Source organism: Mytilus edulis, chromosome 10 (genome assembly GCF_963676685.1).
Source record: "Mytilus edulis chromosome 10, xbMytEdul2.2, whole genome shotgun sequence".
Classification (NCBI taxonomy): domain Eukaryota; kingdom Metazoa; phylum Mollusca; class Bivalvia; order Mytilida; family Mytilidae; genus Mytilus; species Mytilus edulis.
In genome coordinates, this window is record NC_092353.1 from 71,392,781 (window position 1) to 71,410,329 (window position 17,549).

The 17,549-nt window shown below is 30.1% G+C and overlaps 1 protein-coding gene across 1 annotated transcript; it reads left to right on the top strand.

The window, feature by feature from the left end:
* Window positions 1–1,198: 1,198 nt before the first annotated feature.
* Window positions 1,199–16,243, top strand: LOC139491803 (1,5-anhydro-D-fructose reductase-like). The gene is made up of 11 exons (XM_071279675.1): window positions 1,199–1,292; window positions 2,106–2,223; window positions 2,757–2,924; window positions 3,246–3,362; window positions 5,515–5,595; window positions 6,434–6,550; window positions 7,393–7,541; window positions 9,236–9,311; window positions 11,719–11,802; window positions 13,250–13,332; window positions 14,387–16,243. The coding sequence occupies exons 2-11, from the start codon at window positions 2,140–2,142 to the stop codon at window positions 14,424–14,426; spliced, it is 999 nt and encodes a 332-aa protein (XP_071135776.1). The 5' UTR covers window positions 1,199–1,292; window positions 2,106–2,139; the 3' UTR covers window positions 14,427–16,243.
* Window positions 16,244–17,549: the final 1,306 nt, after the last annotated feature.

Genomic DNA, 17,549 nt, shown 5'->3' on the forward strand with positions numbered 1-17,549 from the left:
ACTGACTGCGAAAGTTTGAAATTAAAACCGATTTCTTCAGGATCATATAAAAGACAGAAACGCAGTACTTTTTTGAAGTAAAGATACAACACTGGAAACTAGATAAAACGTAAATTAATTAAAACAAAGGTGCACAATTTTCAAAGGCATGACCTCAACTTTGGATGTCATTCCTTGTTAGCGGCAACCCTCTATCTTCTATCCAGGAAATCAGGATAACTTTTTTTTCCTTACAACATTTTAAATACCTAAAGTATATTTTATCTTAAATCATCCACCAGTCGTTCGGCATCTTTACTTCCACTCTTGACATTAACAACGTAGGTAATGAGAGATCGTACGACTGGTGGGTGATTTATAAAAAAATACTTAAGGTATTTAGAATGCTGTAAAGGAAAGAAGCTATCAATATCCCATAACTTTACGTTCCGCTATATATAGATGATTCATTAATTAATTGGTTATTCGATGTTTTGAAATAATTTGCATATTGTCTATAGATGTAAGAAAGTGTGGTATAGGGCCGTTGAGACAATTCTCCACCCAAGTCACAATTTGTAAAGGTAAACCATTATAGACTTTGTTCGATTGAAATCTTGTCGTATGAGAAAGACACGTGTTTATATTCGAAAATTGTCTATTATGTTCAAATTATCTATCTCATTGGCAACCATACCACATCTTCTCTTTTATATTTTTTACCGTATAGCGGGATATTTTCATGGGTGTAAAATTTCGCCATTTTCATTAAATAAGGTATACGAAATATTATGGCGGTTATAATTATGACGGATTCAAAACTTTTATCAATACCTTTGCATGTGCCACATTTTTTTTTTTATATTTTCTAGGTTTTTGTATACTGAACATGTTATTTCACATATTAAGATTGGTATAATAATTTAAATGAACTACCCTTTTAGCATTTGTTTGAAAAAATATGAAATCTAACTAGTTAATAATAAATGAAATGATAAGTTTGAGGACAAATAAAATCAGATGCTTGATAATGGAAAAGCTGCTGTAAGAGAACAGGTTAACAACTATTAAGTTTGTTCACGATGTATTTATGCATAGACGAACTTGATGTAGTAGCATTCTTAACAGATAACAGCCATAAAGATGTATGAACGTGATATTACATGTATTAAATTGACTGATATTACGGGATGCATATGCATACTTGTATACGTTGTAATTTGTATACAGTGAGTTATAAATGCGAGTCAAGCATTGTATCACAAGTACCCGTCAAAGGAAATTTTCATATTAGGAGATTTAAACTTCAATTCGTAAGTACATGTTGATTGTTAGTTAGTGCTCCTGAAAAAATGTTCTTCTCCTATTATGATATTTACAAAAGTATTCTTGGTGATGTAGTAAAAAGTAAAATCCTAAACATTCCGAGGATAACTCAAAACGGAAAGTCCCTAATCAAATGGCAACATCAAACATGTCAAAAGCTAAAACACTTCAAACGAATAGACAACAACTGTCATACTACTGACTTGGTACAGACATTTTTTATGTAGAAAATGGAAGATGAAAAATGGTTTTATAACTAACTAAACCTCTCACTTTTAGGACAGTCGTATAATATTCAATTGTATTGATAGTGACGTATGAACAAGAGGTAAAATGTGAAAATAGGGATAAAACATTAAATTTATATAGGATTAAATTAATCTTTGATGTGGCCTTTGATGTAGTTTTTATTCTAGTACTTAATTTACATTTATAGTTATATATCTGGTGAGAAAACTAATTAGTGGAGAAATTACATAGTATACTGTAGCATTTATATTGATAAATGACATTAATGTTTATCTGAAAAATCTGTATATTTACAGCTTAACCATGTTAACCTTATTTCAATAAATTATGTGTTGCTTCAAACTACAATAATAATCAAAAGCCTAATTCAATTTAACAATTATCGTGATTTTACCTGTATCAAGGCTGGACATTTTTCTATTGTTTTTCATCGACTGTTCAATATTGAAGTTTTTTATGTATCTTAACTAAAGATTGGTATGACAATCCATGATACTGGGCGATCTTTAAACTATAAATACATATGTGTCCTGCTTTTACTTAACGAATAGGTTGTCATTTACCGGTCAAAGATACTGAGCAGCAATGAATGGTGAACACGTGCTATGTGAGCAGCATACCTTAAATGATGGGAATTTGATCCCTGTTGTAGCACTAGGAACTTCGAGAGTAAGAAAAAATCCAATCTTATGCATCAACTCTTGATTCATTTGTTTATATGATATATATCTTAAAACTGAAATTGGGATACGTGATAATGTCTTTTTATTTTCATAAACAAATGATAAATAAGTTAATTATTACTTTATCAACGGCTTTTTTTATGGAATTTTGTTTTAAATGAAAACAGATTAAAAAGTTTAGGTATAAGTAATTTCTTATCCACCATCAGTGAAATGGCTTCCATGTCTTGCAAAAGCCAAACTAGATCAGTTTATTGGAAGCAGTTAACTTTGTATTGTTAAGATTACTTTCTCTTTGTTTACAATAATACTGAACTCCGATGCAAATTCAAAACGGAAAGTCCCTAATCAAATGACAAAATCAAATGATTAAACACATCAAACGAATAAAAAATATAAAAAATGGTGGATTGAACCTTGCTGTAAAGCGCTAAACCTCTCAATTGTATGATGAAAATAGGTAAGAGGCGTAAAAATTTTTGAGAGTGTGCGTGTTAAGAACTTTTCATTGCTTTTAAGATTCCAATCAGTGAAGCTATTGATGTGATTACTACTGCTGTGAACATCGGTTATCGCCATTTCGATACATCGGAGGTCTATGAGAATACTGCCCAAATAGGCGAAGGAATACGGAAAGTTTTACTTTTAGGGAAAGTAAAAAGGAAAGATCTCTTTATAACAGCTAAGGTAAACATATCACTAGAATTGTTAATTGACGCTGATTATGACCATTTCAGTTTGAATTAAAGTCGAATTTAACAAGTGGTCTTCTACAGTTGAAAAGTAAAAAGCAACAATAAAAAAAAATGATAATAATAATTTTCTCTTCAATATTGAGTATTGGAAAGCAGAATATTTGACCGTTATCAAAAGATCTTTTATATACCAAGCTGTGCATGATCTTAATGTCTAGTTTACAAACACGTCTTCATAAACTTTAAAAAAAATTAATAACATTAAAAAACGTAAGAGAGTGCATATCAAAAGCATATACTATCCTGCTTTTAGCTTGGTCCTTGTTATGAGCAACGTGGAGACATTGACACTTCATTGAGAGAGCTTTTGGCAATTCTACAGCTAGATTATGTTGATGCGTGTCTCCTTCATTTTCCAGTGCAATTCAAGGTAAATTTACTCACATACATGTAACATCATTCGATTAAAAAAAAAGAATTATAGTTTCACAATGGAGCATTAACTTTTAAGTTCTTTTTCTCCGTTTTTTATGTATACCGTACTGAAACGTCTATCCAAATTGCATAAAGCCGTAAATAACCAGTTTACAACATTGAACAATACATCATAACAAAAGTCAAGAAGTCTGAAAAGACCATTTTTTTTTCTTGATTTGCATAACCATTTACTCGATATTCTCAAAAAGTATGAATGGTGTCTTAATTTGTGGATGACATATTCTGACTTATATGTAATGTTCACTGGCTTCACCTTAGATTTATTCACATCTATACACCTTTTTTAATTACCTGTACATAAGATTTGTTCACACTTGTAAACTATATGTCATTTAAATGTTTATTACGTAGAACCGAATGCAAAATTTTCGGACAACTTTTCTAGCAATTAGGGAACGACCATTTGACTTTACAAAGGAGAGAAATGGATTTTTCCTTGAAAAGTATTATGATCCCCAATTTAATAAAAACAAAATATGCAGGTCATACAAATGATAAACAAAATATTTCCACAGCATTGGAAAACAAATTGATTGCAAGCCTAAATAAAACTTAATAAAAATGTTCGCGCGAACAAAATTCTGACTCAGAAAACGAAAACATACCCCCAATCTTTGAAGTTAAGAGGTTGCTCCTTATGGGAGCTATTTTGATGATTTGCAGTAGTTTACAGTGGCAGATATTTCTGTGTACGTCTAATCGATTCGGGAAGACCTTTTCAAATGATTTATGTGTTCGGCAATGATGATGCTTTGAGTCTTGATAAGGGGTTAATAAAGCTACGCAAAGTTGTCTTGATAACAAAGTTTAGAAAAATATTTCTGTACAGAACTTTATTAATTATTGTAATAAATATCAATTTTATTCCAAAATCGTTTCCTCCTTAAATATACATGGTTAAAATAATGTTATAAATGCCTAGTTTTGTGTACACGTAACCTACACAAGGCCTACATTGACTATCGACTGCATGTAGACAAAACATGATTTACACTACATGTAAACATTGAGTTTTATTAATTGGAACGAAAATGTGTTTAGTTTACGTGTGAGTTACACTAACACAACACCGAATTTTGGTCAATGTGAACACGGCCTTAAACTTTATCAGTTTGAAATTTACTCGACATATCCTCGATATTATTGATACTATTTCCATTTTTTTCTCAGTATGGCCTGACATATACTGAACATTTTGAATTATGTTTTGAATTTACTTGACAATTCAGAAGTTTTAAAAACCCCGACTTATATACATTGTTTATATTTTGCTTGAATATACTGTTATTTCCAGTTACTCTTACTACAACAAAGTTGGGCATGTTAATATTTTTATTATTACAAATGTGAATATATAATGGTTTTATGAATACAAAAATGAAAATGAAAATATCATCAAATACAAATGTGAGTAATACTTTATGACCAATTATATGTTGGTTTTTAAATAAATACAGATGTTGTTTTATAAATATGTGCTCAATTTTTGAAATATTTTAAACTATCGAACTATATATCACTGTTCATGCATAATTGTTAATGTTGAAATGGTTGATAAGCAATGAGTGGTCATGTACCAGCATGTTGGTTTGTTTCAAAATAAGCAATGTTAATGTGATAAAACGTTTGTCATGAATGTGTAAATACACTATTCAGAAGAACTTTCTACGGTCTAGATAGTGTCGAGACATACTAAGACATTTTTACGACCATCACAAATGTGTCATAAAAATATAAATGAAAAGAATTTTGTTCATACACAGCTGTATTTCTGACTTGTTGTTTTGATAATGTGATGCGAGCTGTCTGTTGGTTTTGTATACAAACTTAAATATATAGCGCAAAAAAAAAGAAAATAACAGTACACCCATTTTAATAAAACAATTTACAAATGGCCAAGAATGGGCTAGAGCAGAGCAAGACCTAGGGTTATCCAAGGGTTACAACGATACTTTCGATTTATTTTATTTAATTGATAAAGTGTTATATTCATTTATATAAAAAAGTGCAAATACATATATAGTGATGTTTTTACTCTATAGTCTAATTTAGATGATAATAATTACTTTTGTTTTTATTCTCAGAAAACAGTAAAACAACGTGACGCTACGATAAACTGGGGTGAATATTTAAATGGAATATGTGATCATGAGCAAGTATGGAAAGTATGTATCAAAATGTACACTATCTTTTTCTGTGTTCATACTAGGTTGCTTACAGTTGTTGTCAAATTAAAAAAAAACTCCAATTTATTGAAACGTTAGAGGGTTGTCTCCGTATATTTCTCATCATTTAAATATGATAAAATTCTTCAGGCGAAAATTAATGACTGCAGAATGGCATCGGCTTTTTGTTACTAAATTAACCTGACAGGAAGTTCGGTAGATCCAGTGATTTTAAGATACTTTTATACAAAAAAAAGTATACGGAATTGTATATGAAAATGGAGCACATTTGACACTTTTTTCACTAAAAATGAATTACAAAATACAAATATTTTCTCTGAAATGAATTACAAAATACAAAACATTTTCTCTGAAATGAATTACAAAATACAAAATATTTTCTCATCTGTTTTCTCCTTTTCTCTTATCCATGCTGTTAATGCTTATTCGAGACAAAAACAGATGTCAGATGTTTTTTAATAAATCATTTTTTGTCAAATGCATTTTTAACTTTTTTGTACATGTATTTACTATTGTTTACTGACTTCATAATGTGTAAGCATGTTATGTCGAATTTCATATCAAAGAAGATTTAAGGTGCACTATCTTTACGGTTGTCTACTGACCGTTTAATTTATATCCGTTAGGTATTTGATAATTTCAGAACTAAGAAAACTTTCTTAGAAGTAATTAATTAATTATCTTATTTAAATTTATACTCGCATCTTTTTATTTTTTTTTCCGTTTTTGTTTTTGTTATTATATTTCAAATTCCAGCTTCTTGTTGGCTTTTTGTATTTTTCAATAAATATAGGTATGCTTTTTTGTTCTAAAAAAGGAAATGGAGGGTGCAGTTAAAATTGGTCTAACACGTTCTATAGGGTTGTCTAATTTTAATCAACAACAAATAGAGAATATATTACAGAAGTGTACAATACCTCCTGCTGTTCTACAGGTATTATATTGTTTTTTATTTTCTGTTTCTGTTTTCAATATATTTGTCTAAATCAAGTACTACATTTATACACTTCATGACAGAACAGACGAGAGTAATAAATACAAATGCAATAAAATATCAATATGATTCAATAAAGCAAAGATAGGTTACAATTAACTCGAGGTAATATTTGTTGTAATAAAATGAACAGTGACTTCTATCTGTGATTGCTCTGAATATGAAGTTTTACATCTCGTTAAAAGTACCAGTGCTTTGAAAATATAATTGTAAAAGTGTATCAATTTTGGATTGTTGATCTTTTTTATTAAACTATACGTTATTATAGCTTTGATTGCTCTTTTATATAAAACTTTTTGTAGAGTAATTATTATGATGCCATTTATAATTATAAATTTCATAGAAATATTGACTTAATTAATTGTCGGCATTCACTTTATGCGTAGTACATTTCCAACATGCCCCATTTCAAGTAGTTGATACATTGTGATATCTGACTATTATATGTTCTTCGGGATATTATTTAGAAAAAACTGATCAAGTTCTATGGTAACTTATTGCCTCAATCACACTTTCAAATTAAATTACTATTTGAATTAGGAATATTAAGAGTAAAGAAACAAACGTCGAAGTACTAAGTCACCTTTTTATTCTTTAATGCTTGGAACTTTGTTTGTTAACGTCGATGCTCTAATCTTGAAATTATAACTTGTTTCTATACAAATCGCATTGAAAACAAAGTAAGAAAAACATGAAACCGGCCGTTCCATGTGCTTTCTATTAAAAGATTATCTGTTAGTCTAATATCAAAGTATAACATTACAATATTGTATTAATTTCAGACAGAATGTCATGCTCATTTACAAATGACAGACCTTGTCAAATTTTGCCAGGATAAGGACATATTTGTTACAGCCTTCGCACCACTGGGATCTCCTGGTCTTTCTAAATATGGATCAAACTATAAATATTTTACAAGCCTAGGAAACAGGTACAAACTCATATCTCTTCAAATTGAAATTTAGTGTGCGTATTGCTGTGTGTTCGATCATTCTTCAATTGCTATAGGAATAGGGGAGAGCTGAGTTATAAAGACAAAGGTTAATTTCCGCCACATTTGTGCGCCTGTCCTAAGTCAGGAGCCTCTGGCTTTTGCAAGTCTTCTATGTTTTTCACTTTAGTTCATTGACATGTTTTTAAGTTTGATGGACGTCCATTTGCATTGAACTAGAACACATTTTTTAAGGGGTCAACTGAAGCCCGCCTTCAGTTGTAGGATTTCATGCTGTGTTGAAGACCCATTGAAGGCAGTGGGCCGTTTGCTGCTCTTAGGTGGAGTTGTTTTCTCTTTTACACATTCCCTATTTTCGTTCTCAAACTTACAAATCGAATAAATTTATTTCGTTTACTAACGTACAAACCACCCTTTTTTTATTTTCTTTTGTGTCACCGAGTTTATTTGCATGATTTTCAATTAAAGATAAAAAGTACATAGGATTTATTTGTTTTACACAATTTGATTTGAAAAACGACCGACATAGTTAGTGGAACAATTACTAACACAATTCTACATTAATTCAAATAATGATAATTTTGTATTTGTTACTAAATACATCAAATGAAATAATTAGAAACCTTATCTTAATTTGTATCCAATTTAAAAAAAATATATATGTGACTATTTTTTGTGACGTCGATACATTCGTTTGACAGACACACAGTTCGTAATTCTATAAACAAAAGCTAATCTTGTGTACCGTCCTAAATTAATTTTATTTATTCGTTGTTGTTCTGTGGTTAACATATCGAAATTGACTATTACATTATTTTTTTTATGTTTGTCTCTGTCTTGTGTCTTCTCGCATTTATTCATACTGTATTCCCATAATGTAGTGTTGTCATTTTAGCGGTATATTTAACAATACCATAAAAACGCGAGCTTTGGCTAGCCACAAAACAAGGTTGAACCCACCATTGTTTCTTATAATGTCCTGTACCAAGTGAGGAATATTGCAGTATCTATATATTATTTCGTTTTCATGTATTTTGCATAGTCGTTAGTTTTTTTGTGAAACCGACTCCTGTTGCCTTTATTCGTCGTTGAAAGAGACTAAGTAAGTTAAGCTTTTACGTGTTACTATAATAACATGCAATAAAAGAGTACATAATGTCTACAACTAAAGGATATCATTAACGGAAAGTGATATTTAGCGTAACAAACAAGTCGACTTAATTCCCTAGCAAAACATGTTTGCTTAATCCTTCCTTTTTGTTTAGTGTTTACATGGATAATTACAATTAGTAAATAGGAATTTCTGAACAACATGTCATTTTTACATGTTAATAATGAAAGAGGTATTTAACTGGTAGTTGACCGCTTTATTGCCATTCTTAAAAGTACGATATTTTTTTTTACCTATTCCTTGCATATAATACGTTTAATATAAACCAAAACAATATAAAAGGAAAACTAAACATATTGCATATAGTACTCCAGTATAGAAATCATTATGGCATGGCATCGGTTTAAAATGTTATTTATACTAAAAATAGGCCCAGGTTACAACTGACCTACACCGAAATGATAATTCATAATGGTAATTACTGTTATACATGTTATATGTAAAATGAGTACATTTTGTTTAATTAAAACATATGAAATGTCATTACATATACTTTTTGTAGTAACCAGCCGTGTGACATATACGATGAAAGTATAGTGCTTGATTTAGCAAAACAGCTTGAGAGAACACCAGCGCAGGTTAGTGTACTTGTTTTAACATTATACACACCCTGGAGTACTTATATATAGAGATCGTTGGTATGATTTAATTGATTGTGTGCTGATGTTAAACGCCACCATCTTGCTTGCTTCGCCTGTGATAAATTCAAATTTTAAGTATTGACAGGCGAGTGACCGTTGTAAATGAAATATTTAATTAGTTATCAAAGGTACCAGGATTATAATTTAGTACGCCAGACGCGCGTTTTGTCTACATAAGACTCATCAGTGACGCTCATATCAAAATATTTATAAAGCCAAACAAGTACCTATTCGACCACATACAACTCTACAAAGGCAATGAACGTATCTGGAACAAAATAAATCTTGTATATAAATGATATATTTAAACCATTCGACCACATACAACCTTAGATCTACAATAAAGGTATCTGGAACACAATGAATGTTGTGTATATAGCAGACAGTATTATGATACTAAGAAAGTTACGACAATTTACGTTTGAAGTTGGATTCAAAACAAACTGGACATATATATATATTATAGTTAATTGCTATTAATAAGTATTGCAATGTGCATTGTGTTTAAATGTAAAATCAGTATTTAGTTCTGTTATAATCTTAAATCAATCCTAATTCTATTTTACTTTTGAGATATAGTTTTTCAAATGTGACGTCATTTTTGTGATGTTTCAAAAATTCAAATGTGACGTAATTTTTGTGCCTTTTCACCACTTCGTGTGTGACGTCATTTTTATGATTTTTTGCGTTGAGGCCTGGACTAAGTCGGGTGTGTCCATTTTTCTGCGTTGGTTTTTGCATTATGTATTCGGGTTTTGTTTTCTGTAATTAGTCATACTTCAGTTTCATTATGTATATCTTTTATATTCATTTGATAAAATTTACTGTTTGCATAGCATAAATAGTTCTAAATAATAAGGATGTTCTTATCCCAAGCATAAAAACATAGCCGTATTTGACACAACCTTTTTCAACTTTTGATCTTCAGTGCTGTACAACTTTGTACTTTTTTTCACTTTCGATCTTTTATATCTGGGCGTCACTGGTGAGTCTTGTGTGGACGAGGCGCGTTTTTGGCGTATTGAATTTTAAACCTGATGCCTTTTGTTATCTATTAATCATGTGTTTCTTTGTCTAATACATTCTCTTATTTATTTGTATTGTAGTCCTGTAATATTATGTTGTCATTTCAATGTTATATTTAACATTGCCATTAAAGTGCGAGGTTTGGCATGCCACAAAACCAGGTTCAACCCACCATTTTTATCTTTAAAAATGTCCTGTGCCAAGTCTGGAAAAATGGGCATTGTAATATTATAGTTCGTTTCTGTGTGTGTAACATTTTAACGTTGTGTTTCCGTTGTGTCGTTTGTTTTCTCATATATTTGAGTGTGAATTCACATTACTATAAGACGTGTCACGGTACTTTTCTATCCCAAATTCATGTATTTGGTTTTGATGTTATATTTGTTATTCTCATAGGATTTTGTCTAATGCTTAGCGTTTCTGTGTATGTTACATTTTAATGTTGTGTCGTTGTTCTCATATATTTAATGCGTTTCCCTCAGTTTTAGTTTGTTACCCCAATTTTGCTTTTAGTCCATAGATTTAGTAGTTTTGAACAGCGGTATACTACTGTTGCCTTTATTTATCTTAATCAATAAAGTAAACATTTTTCATCTAGAAAATTAAGTAAATGGATGATTTAGATAAATTCTCAAGGGTTTTCTATTCTGACACATTGATTGCATACATATGATTTTATGAATCTATCAACTTTTATCCTTTTATAAATACATCAATCGAAAGAAAAAAAGATTTTCATTATGACACGAATGACTAAATTTCATACCAAAGATTGAGTGATTTCAAATTGTAAATCGGCTAAGGAAAATATAGTATTCTACCTTTTGTATAATGCAGACTGCTCTTATAATCTCGTGATAGGAATACTGGCTGCACACATAGACAAATCAAGATAAGCCATACTCGTCATTAACCATGAAACCATGTTATCTTTATAAAATGGCTGAGTCCATAATTTCTAACGATTGTTTGTAACCTTCATGACACAGCTAGACTAATATAGAATTTCAGATAAATTGATGAACGAAATAAAAGGGTTGACCATATTGTCAATACATCTGTTCTTTTGATGTCTCAGCCGCATGCTATCCTATTGATTTTTGTGCGTATTGAAGAGCAATCGGTCGTATCAAACAATAGCGAGTAAAATATCCATAGTTTCTCAAAAATTAAAAAATTACTTGATCAGCAATTAGATTCCTTTCAGTTAAGTAAGATGATGAATATGACATATTTTCTGTTTAATTATTTACCATATTACTAGACATGTTTTTTTTACATCTATACTTGTATCACGTATTACTATGATTTCTTGTAGATTCTTTTACGGCATCTCATCCAACGTGGTATAGGAGTTCTCCCAAAAAGTTCTAATCCTGAAAGATTAAAGGAAAATATAAATGTAAGAATTAAATGGAATATGTGAAATCATAAAAATACCGAACTCTAAGGAAAATCTTAAATTCATTTAAAAAAAGGGACGAAATATGCCAAAGATTGAAAATAAACTGACAACGCCTTGGCTTAAAATAAACAAATGGCAAAATTAACCACATCAAACACACCAAACAAATGAAAAACAACCGCATAGTCATGATTTGGTATTAAATGCATATATATCGCATTGTGTCCCTTTCTATAAACAAGGATATTAAACAGATATATCATGACAAGGAGGGGTATTTTTCGCAAATACCCCTCAAGAACATAATATATCTGTTTAATTACACCTAATGTTAATGTTCAAAAACGCATTGATGATCGTTACAGAGAGGGAAAAAAAGGCATATTCTTTTGACAAATACCCCGGCGGCGTTATTAAATGAACGATATTCATTTGATAACAGTAAATTGGTGAAAAATACACTGGCTACCGACCAATCAAAATCCAGGATTCTGACATATCTGTAAAATAAAAATAAAAATACTTTGATCTGTCAATATTTTTTTACTTTTGAATCAGTGGAGAAAAATTAATAATTCACATGGTTTTATTCAGAATTTGATATTGCTTTTGGTGGAAAAAAAATATTGAGTTGATTAATATAGAATTATTTATTTTGTAAGATTTTATACATACAACACGAGGACTACTTACTTGAACATAATAACTTCAATTTTTATATCCCTTGTTCTGCCAAAAACAATTGTAAAATTTTGGAGACAGGGCAATAATCAAAACAACTTCTACGGACGCCATCATGATTTGTTTGACAGTTATGGAATACATATGTCACCAAGCATATCTTGCACCATTATAGCCATAGTGACGTTCACACAGAGCAAGTAAAAACAACTATCATATTCAGAGGAAATGGTAACGATTCTGATTCATCAGCCCAAAATGCATAAACGTGCATCACAGACATACAACACAAATAACTAACAAATGGGGGAAAACGTATATAACTAAATCTAACGAAGATGCCTACAGTTGATAGTAAACAAACTCATCGTAATTACCAGGATTAAAATATTTTACAGTAGACACTTGGTTCGTGTTCAAAAGACATATCAGTGACGCTTGAGTCAATAAGAGTAAAAATTATGTACGAAGTTTATGAGTATTTAGGACGTAAATGGTTTTTTTTCAAAATACAACAAAGATGTCAACAAAAATATTTTGTAAATGATGGTAGATTGCCAAAAACTTCGATAATCATTTTTATTGTCGATAGCAGATAACATATAAAGTATATTCTCGATAAAGTACAAATTAAGTAAAATGTAAATACATGTACAATGTAAACACATTTAAAAAGCATCGAATCCTTCAAAATTGAATATTGTGCGGCTGTCAGTTATATAATGCACTCAAAAACAATTTCAAAATTTATTTTATTTCAAAGATCTTCGATTTTAAACTGACAAAATGTGACATGGATTCAATGGAGAAGTTGGAAAAAGGTCGACGAATATTTTCCTTTGGTTTGTGAGTAACTTATTGTTTCTTGTTAATGTTTTCCAAACACATTATAACTTTTTTCAAATTCAAATATTTATGTCATTAAAACTCTGAACAATAAGTTTGTGACAAATAATATAAACATACACAAAATTCATTTAACAAACAAATTACGGTTTCGAAAATACAAATTTCAGTATTGAATAATCCCATAGTTGTAAATAATAGTTTTTCTAATTTATGTGCTTTTTTCATATTTTTTTTACCGTTGTGAGAAAAAAAATTCTCTTGACTAGTGATCACCTCTCGAAATTCAGATCTATACAAACATTTAATGACTCCAACGTTTTATTTTTACCGTCTTCTGCTCTTCAAGAAAAACCAAAAACAAACAGGTAACAATTTCATAGAATAGAATTCATTTCAGTTCCATTGCATACAGGCATTTTTTATTCATAGTTGATATAAAAAAGAAGATGTGGTATGATTGCCAATGAGGCAACTATCCACAAAAGACCAAAATGACACAGGCATTAACAGCTATAGGTCACTGTACGGCCTTCAACAACGAGCAAAGCCCATACCGCATAGTCAGCTATAAAAGGCCCCGATAAGACAATGTAAAACAATTCAAACGAGAAAACTAACGGCCTTATTTATGTTAAAAAAAAATGAATGAAAATCAAATATGTAACACATAAACAAACGACAACCACTGAATTACAGGCTCCTTACTTGGGACAGGCACAAACATAAATAATGTGGCGGGGTTAAACATGTTAGAGGGATCCCAACTCTCCCCCTAATCTGGGACAGTGGTATAACAGTACAACATAAGAACAAACTATAAAAATCAGTTGAAAAAGGCTTAACTCATCAGATGGACAAACATTATCTGTTAGGCATATATTGTATCATATACTGCATGTCAATCATTAATACGAATACCCTAATACATCTGTTGTTTTACTATATTATATATGAATGAAATAACATACACGAAGATCTAGATATTGTCAACTTTCTAATTATAATTCTATTTCGATCGTTTTTTATAACTTTTTTGTTCTTTTTTTTTCAGTCTGAAAGAACATCCACAGTATCCGTTTACAGAAACATAAAATAACTGCGTGTTGCTAAAAGGGAAAATAAGTCAAAAGATAAACTTTTAATAAAAAAGTTAGATTAAGGTTACATGTTTATTCTCTTATAGTTTTTGTTGTATAAATATACTTATATATACTTATAAACTGAACTACATGGAAATATTTTTTGTTCAAACCGATAACTTATAAATGAATTTCTATATCTTATATTGTATCTTTTTTTTTATAAATTAAACTTTGTAATATAATATCAAAAGAGGTAATTTTGAGTCAATTGAATCAAAAGCAAAGAACTTATCAACATCGGGGGTCTTCGTATGCTGCGTCGTGAAAACTTTTTTTTATAATGAACTCCTCTTCCAATTTTTCATTGTTCATAAACATTCTGTGTAAATCTGTCATTTGTTAATTTCTTCCATGATAGATTAACCTGACTAAAAAGGCAAATAAGGGATATTGCCGTTTTTTTATAATTTGTTATTGCTTTCCGTTGTAAGTTGTTCGTCGTCGTAGTCGTTCGTTATGCATTTGCTTTTATAAAACTTGGTAAGAGTTTGTTATTAAATTCTTTGACCTCTGGTCTAGGTATATAAAAAGTTTAAGTTGCGCATGCCAAATTACTTAAACTCACAAAGCTTAATTCTCTGTTCGTGCTATGTTTATTATCATAAAAAACGAAATTAGAAACTACAGATGATTATGTTATCTTCATCAATGAGCACAACCCATGCCTTGTTTGATTTTTGGTTTCTGGTTTTTATGGAGGAGTCGATAGTTGGTGGTTTATGTATTCTTTTGACCTGTGTGTTATTTATGGTTTATTCGTTGTATTGTATGCACCCTGACAAAAAGGATGCCGCAGCAAAATCTAAGGTCAAAGTATGATACTTAAGAAATTAAAACACATGCATTTCAATTAGGATACTTTTATCTCTATGATCATTCTACGTTTTTTTTTACATTTAAATCGGATATCAGTAACAAAATTTTGGCTAATTCGAGATTTCAGATTTTGAAATATTTTTATTTTTCATTTCAAAATCGCCGTATAATACGACAATACGTATTAGAAGTATTACATAAGATATTATAACAAGTAATACAAAGTAAAGATATGGTGTTATTACTTATATTGCCTAGGCAATCATCTATCAGAGATCCAGAGGTCGAGGACGTAATCAAATAGCAATACAATCTTCAATCATAAACCAATATCATAGAACAAAAAAACTTTCCACACAAATATTAATAAACGTAAATGTAGTCGAGGGAATTTGTGACGAATTGCTAACTATATTTAGTATTAAAACGCTGTGTTTAACAAAAACACGTGGTAGTTAAAATAACTCGTTATCTATAACATTAAAGGTACCAATAAACGTCTCTCACGTTCGACTATTTCTGCACACATGTCTACAATGCATCTCACAACTTTATAGCATGTTTTATTGATTTTTTCCCCTTTTTCTATTTTACACGTAATAAAAGACAATGTGCTTTTGGCGTAAATACTTTAGACGTCATCAACATTTATATTTTATAATTACATTATCTAACTCAATTTGCGCTATTAACGTTAACAATTAAATAAGAACAACATATATTATTAGTTTAACTCCGTACTAATGTCAGTATGATACAATTTATCAAACCAATGACATTGTAAAATGGGTTTGGTATCAATCATTGTTCCCCGAAAGTATTGATAGAAAAAAGCATTGTTTTTTTTTTTTTTTTTTTTTTTTTGTAGACACCATTTTTGTAAGAACAATATCTTTATAGTCTGTATATTGTAAAATCAGATTTTCGAGAATAAAAAAAACCTAAATATGTATTTGTATGTATTTTATGTATTTATTTGTCTTTAGATGCACAATCAATATCTTTTTTTTACTTATGCTTATGTTACTGGTATGAAATACTATTTCTTAAACGTCATATATCTGTTGCTATTGATACGTAAACGATTGCTGGCATATTCACCTTACATTTTTATAAGACTTTCTTTTCATAACATTTAGGTTTGAGTAGTGTGCCTGTTTTATGTAGAACTAATGTAGTACTTCTAAACTATTCTACTTGAGTGTCCTATGTACATAATGAGTATAATAAATTTAAGCACTTTAAATACAAGTGAATCACGAAAACCTCAAATAAATCTAAGGGTGATCTACTGTGCACTGGAATAGTAAGCAGGTCCTGCTCCACCACAGTTTGCACTCGTCGTCTTGATCATATAAATGTTATGTTCAATGACGTCATATTAGACAAATGATCTGGAATATTGTATCAAATGGCAGATATAATCACAATATATAGATAAGTCCAACAGTCTTATCTCGTTAATACATTTTATATCTACCAAAGGTCCCATAATATGAATTGAAATTAATCTATGTTCAAAATCTAACACTTGTTTCCTTCTCCGGTTCCTGTAATTAACTGCATAATTTGGTTGAAATGCACTTGAAATTGTATATTAAGAGGAGCTTACTCCGTATTTACTATCGTACTCACTTAAAGTTGATTGAATTATCAAACACGCAGAAACAAAAGACTTACCCTTTCTAACTAAGGATGAAGTAACTGCGAAATAGGATGGTTAGGTCGGTGTCATTTTTTTACCATGTATTGATTTTTTTTTAAATTGCCGAACTCTTACTAAAACTGACACATAAGTACAATAATGAGAGGAATATTGCAATTGTATTGATATTACATTTTATTATTTATGCGACAAACTAGGCTGTACATATTTTTGTGCTTTGATGTTTAATGTCATGGTGTTTTTATAAAAGGACTTCAACTCAAAATCGACAGTTTCTGTTCAAAACACTGGTAAATGTTAGCAAAATGTTTTTATATTTGACCATCATGACCATGGCAATAATAATATTTACAAAATCCGAATATTAATAATAAAATTGCTGTTGCCATTTTCAGTTCCTGGACTATTACAAAATATTCTTTAGTTCGAAAAAATGTACCGCAAGCCTGTCGATCAATCACGAAAATTAAACGAATTGTTCTCAATATATCATTTCAAATGTTTCATTTAACAGCGTAGTTCTGATCTACATTAACGTAATTGTCTGGCTTCATATACAACAAGTAACTCCACATTTTAATAATTTGTCT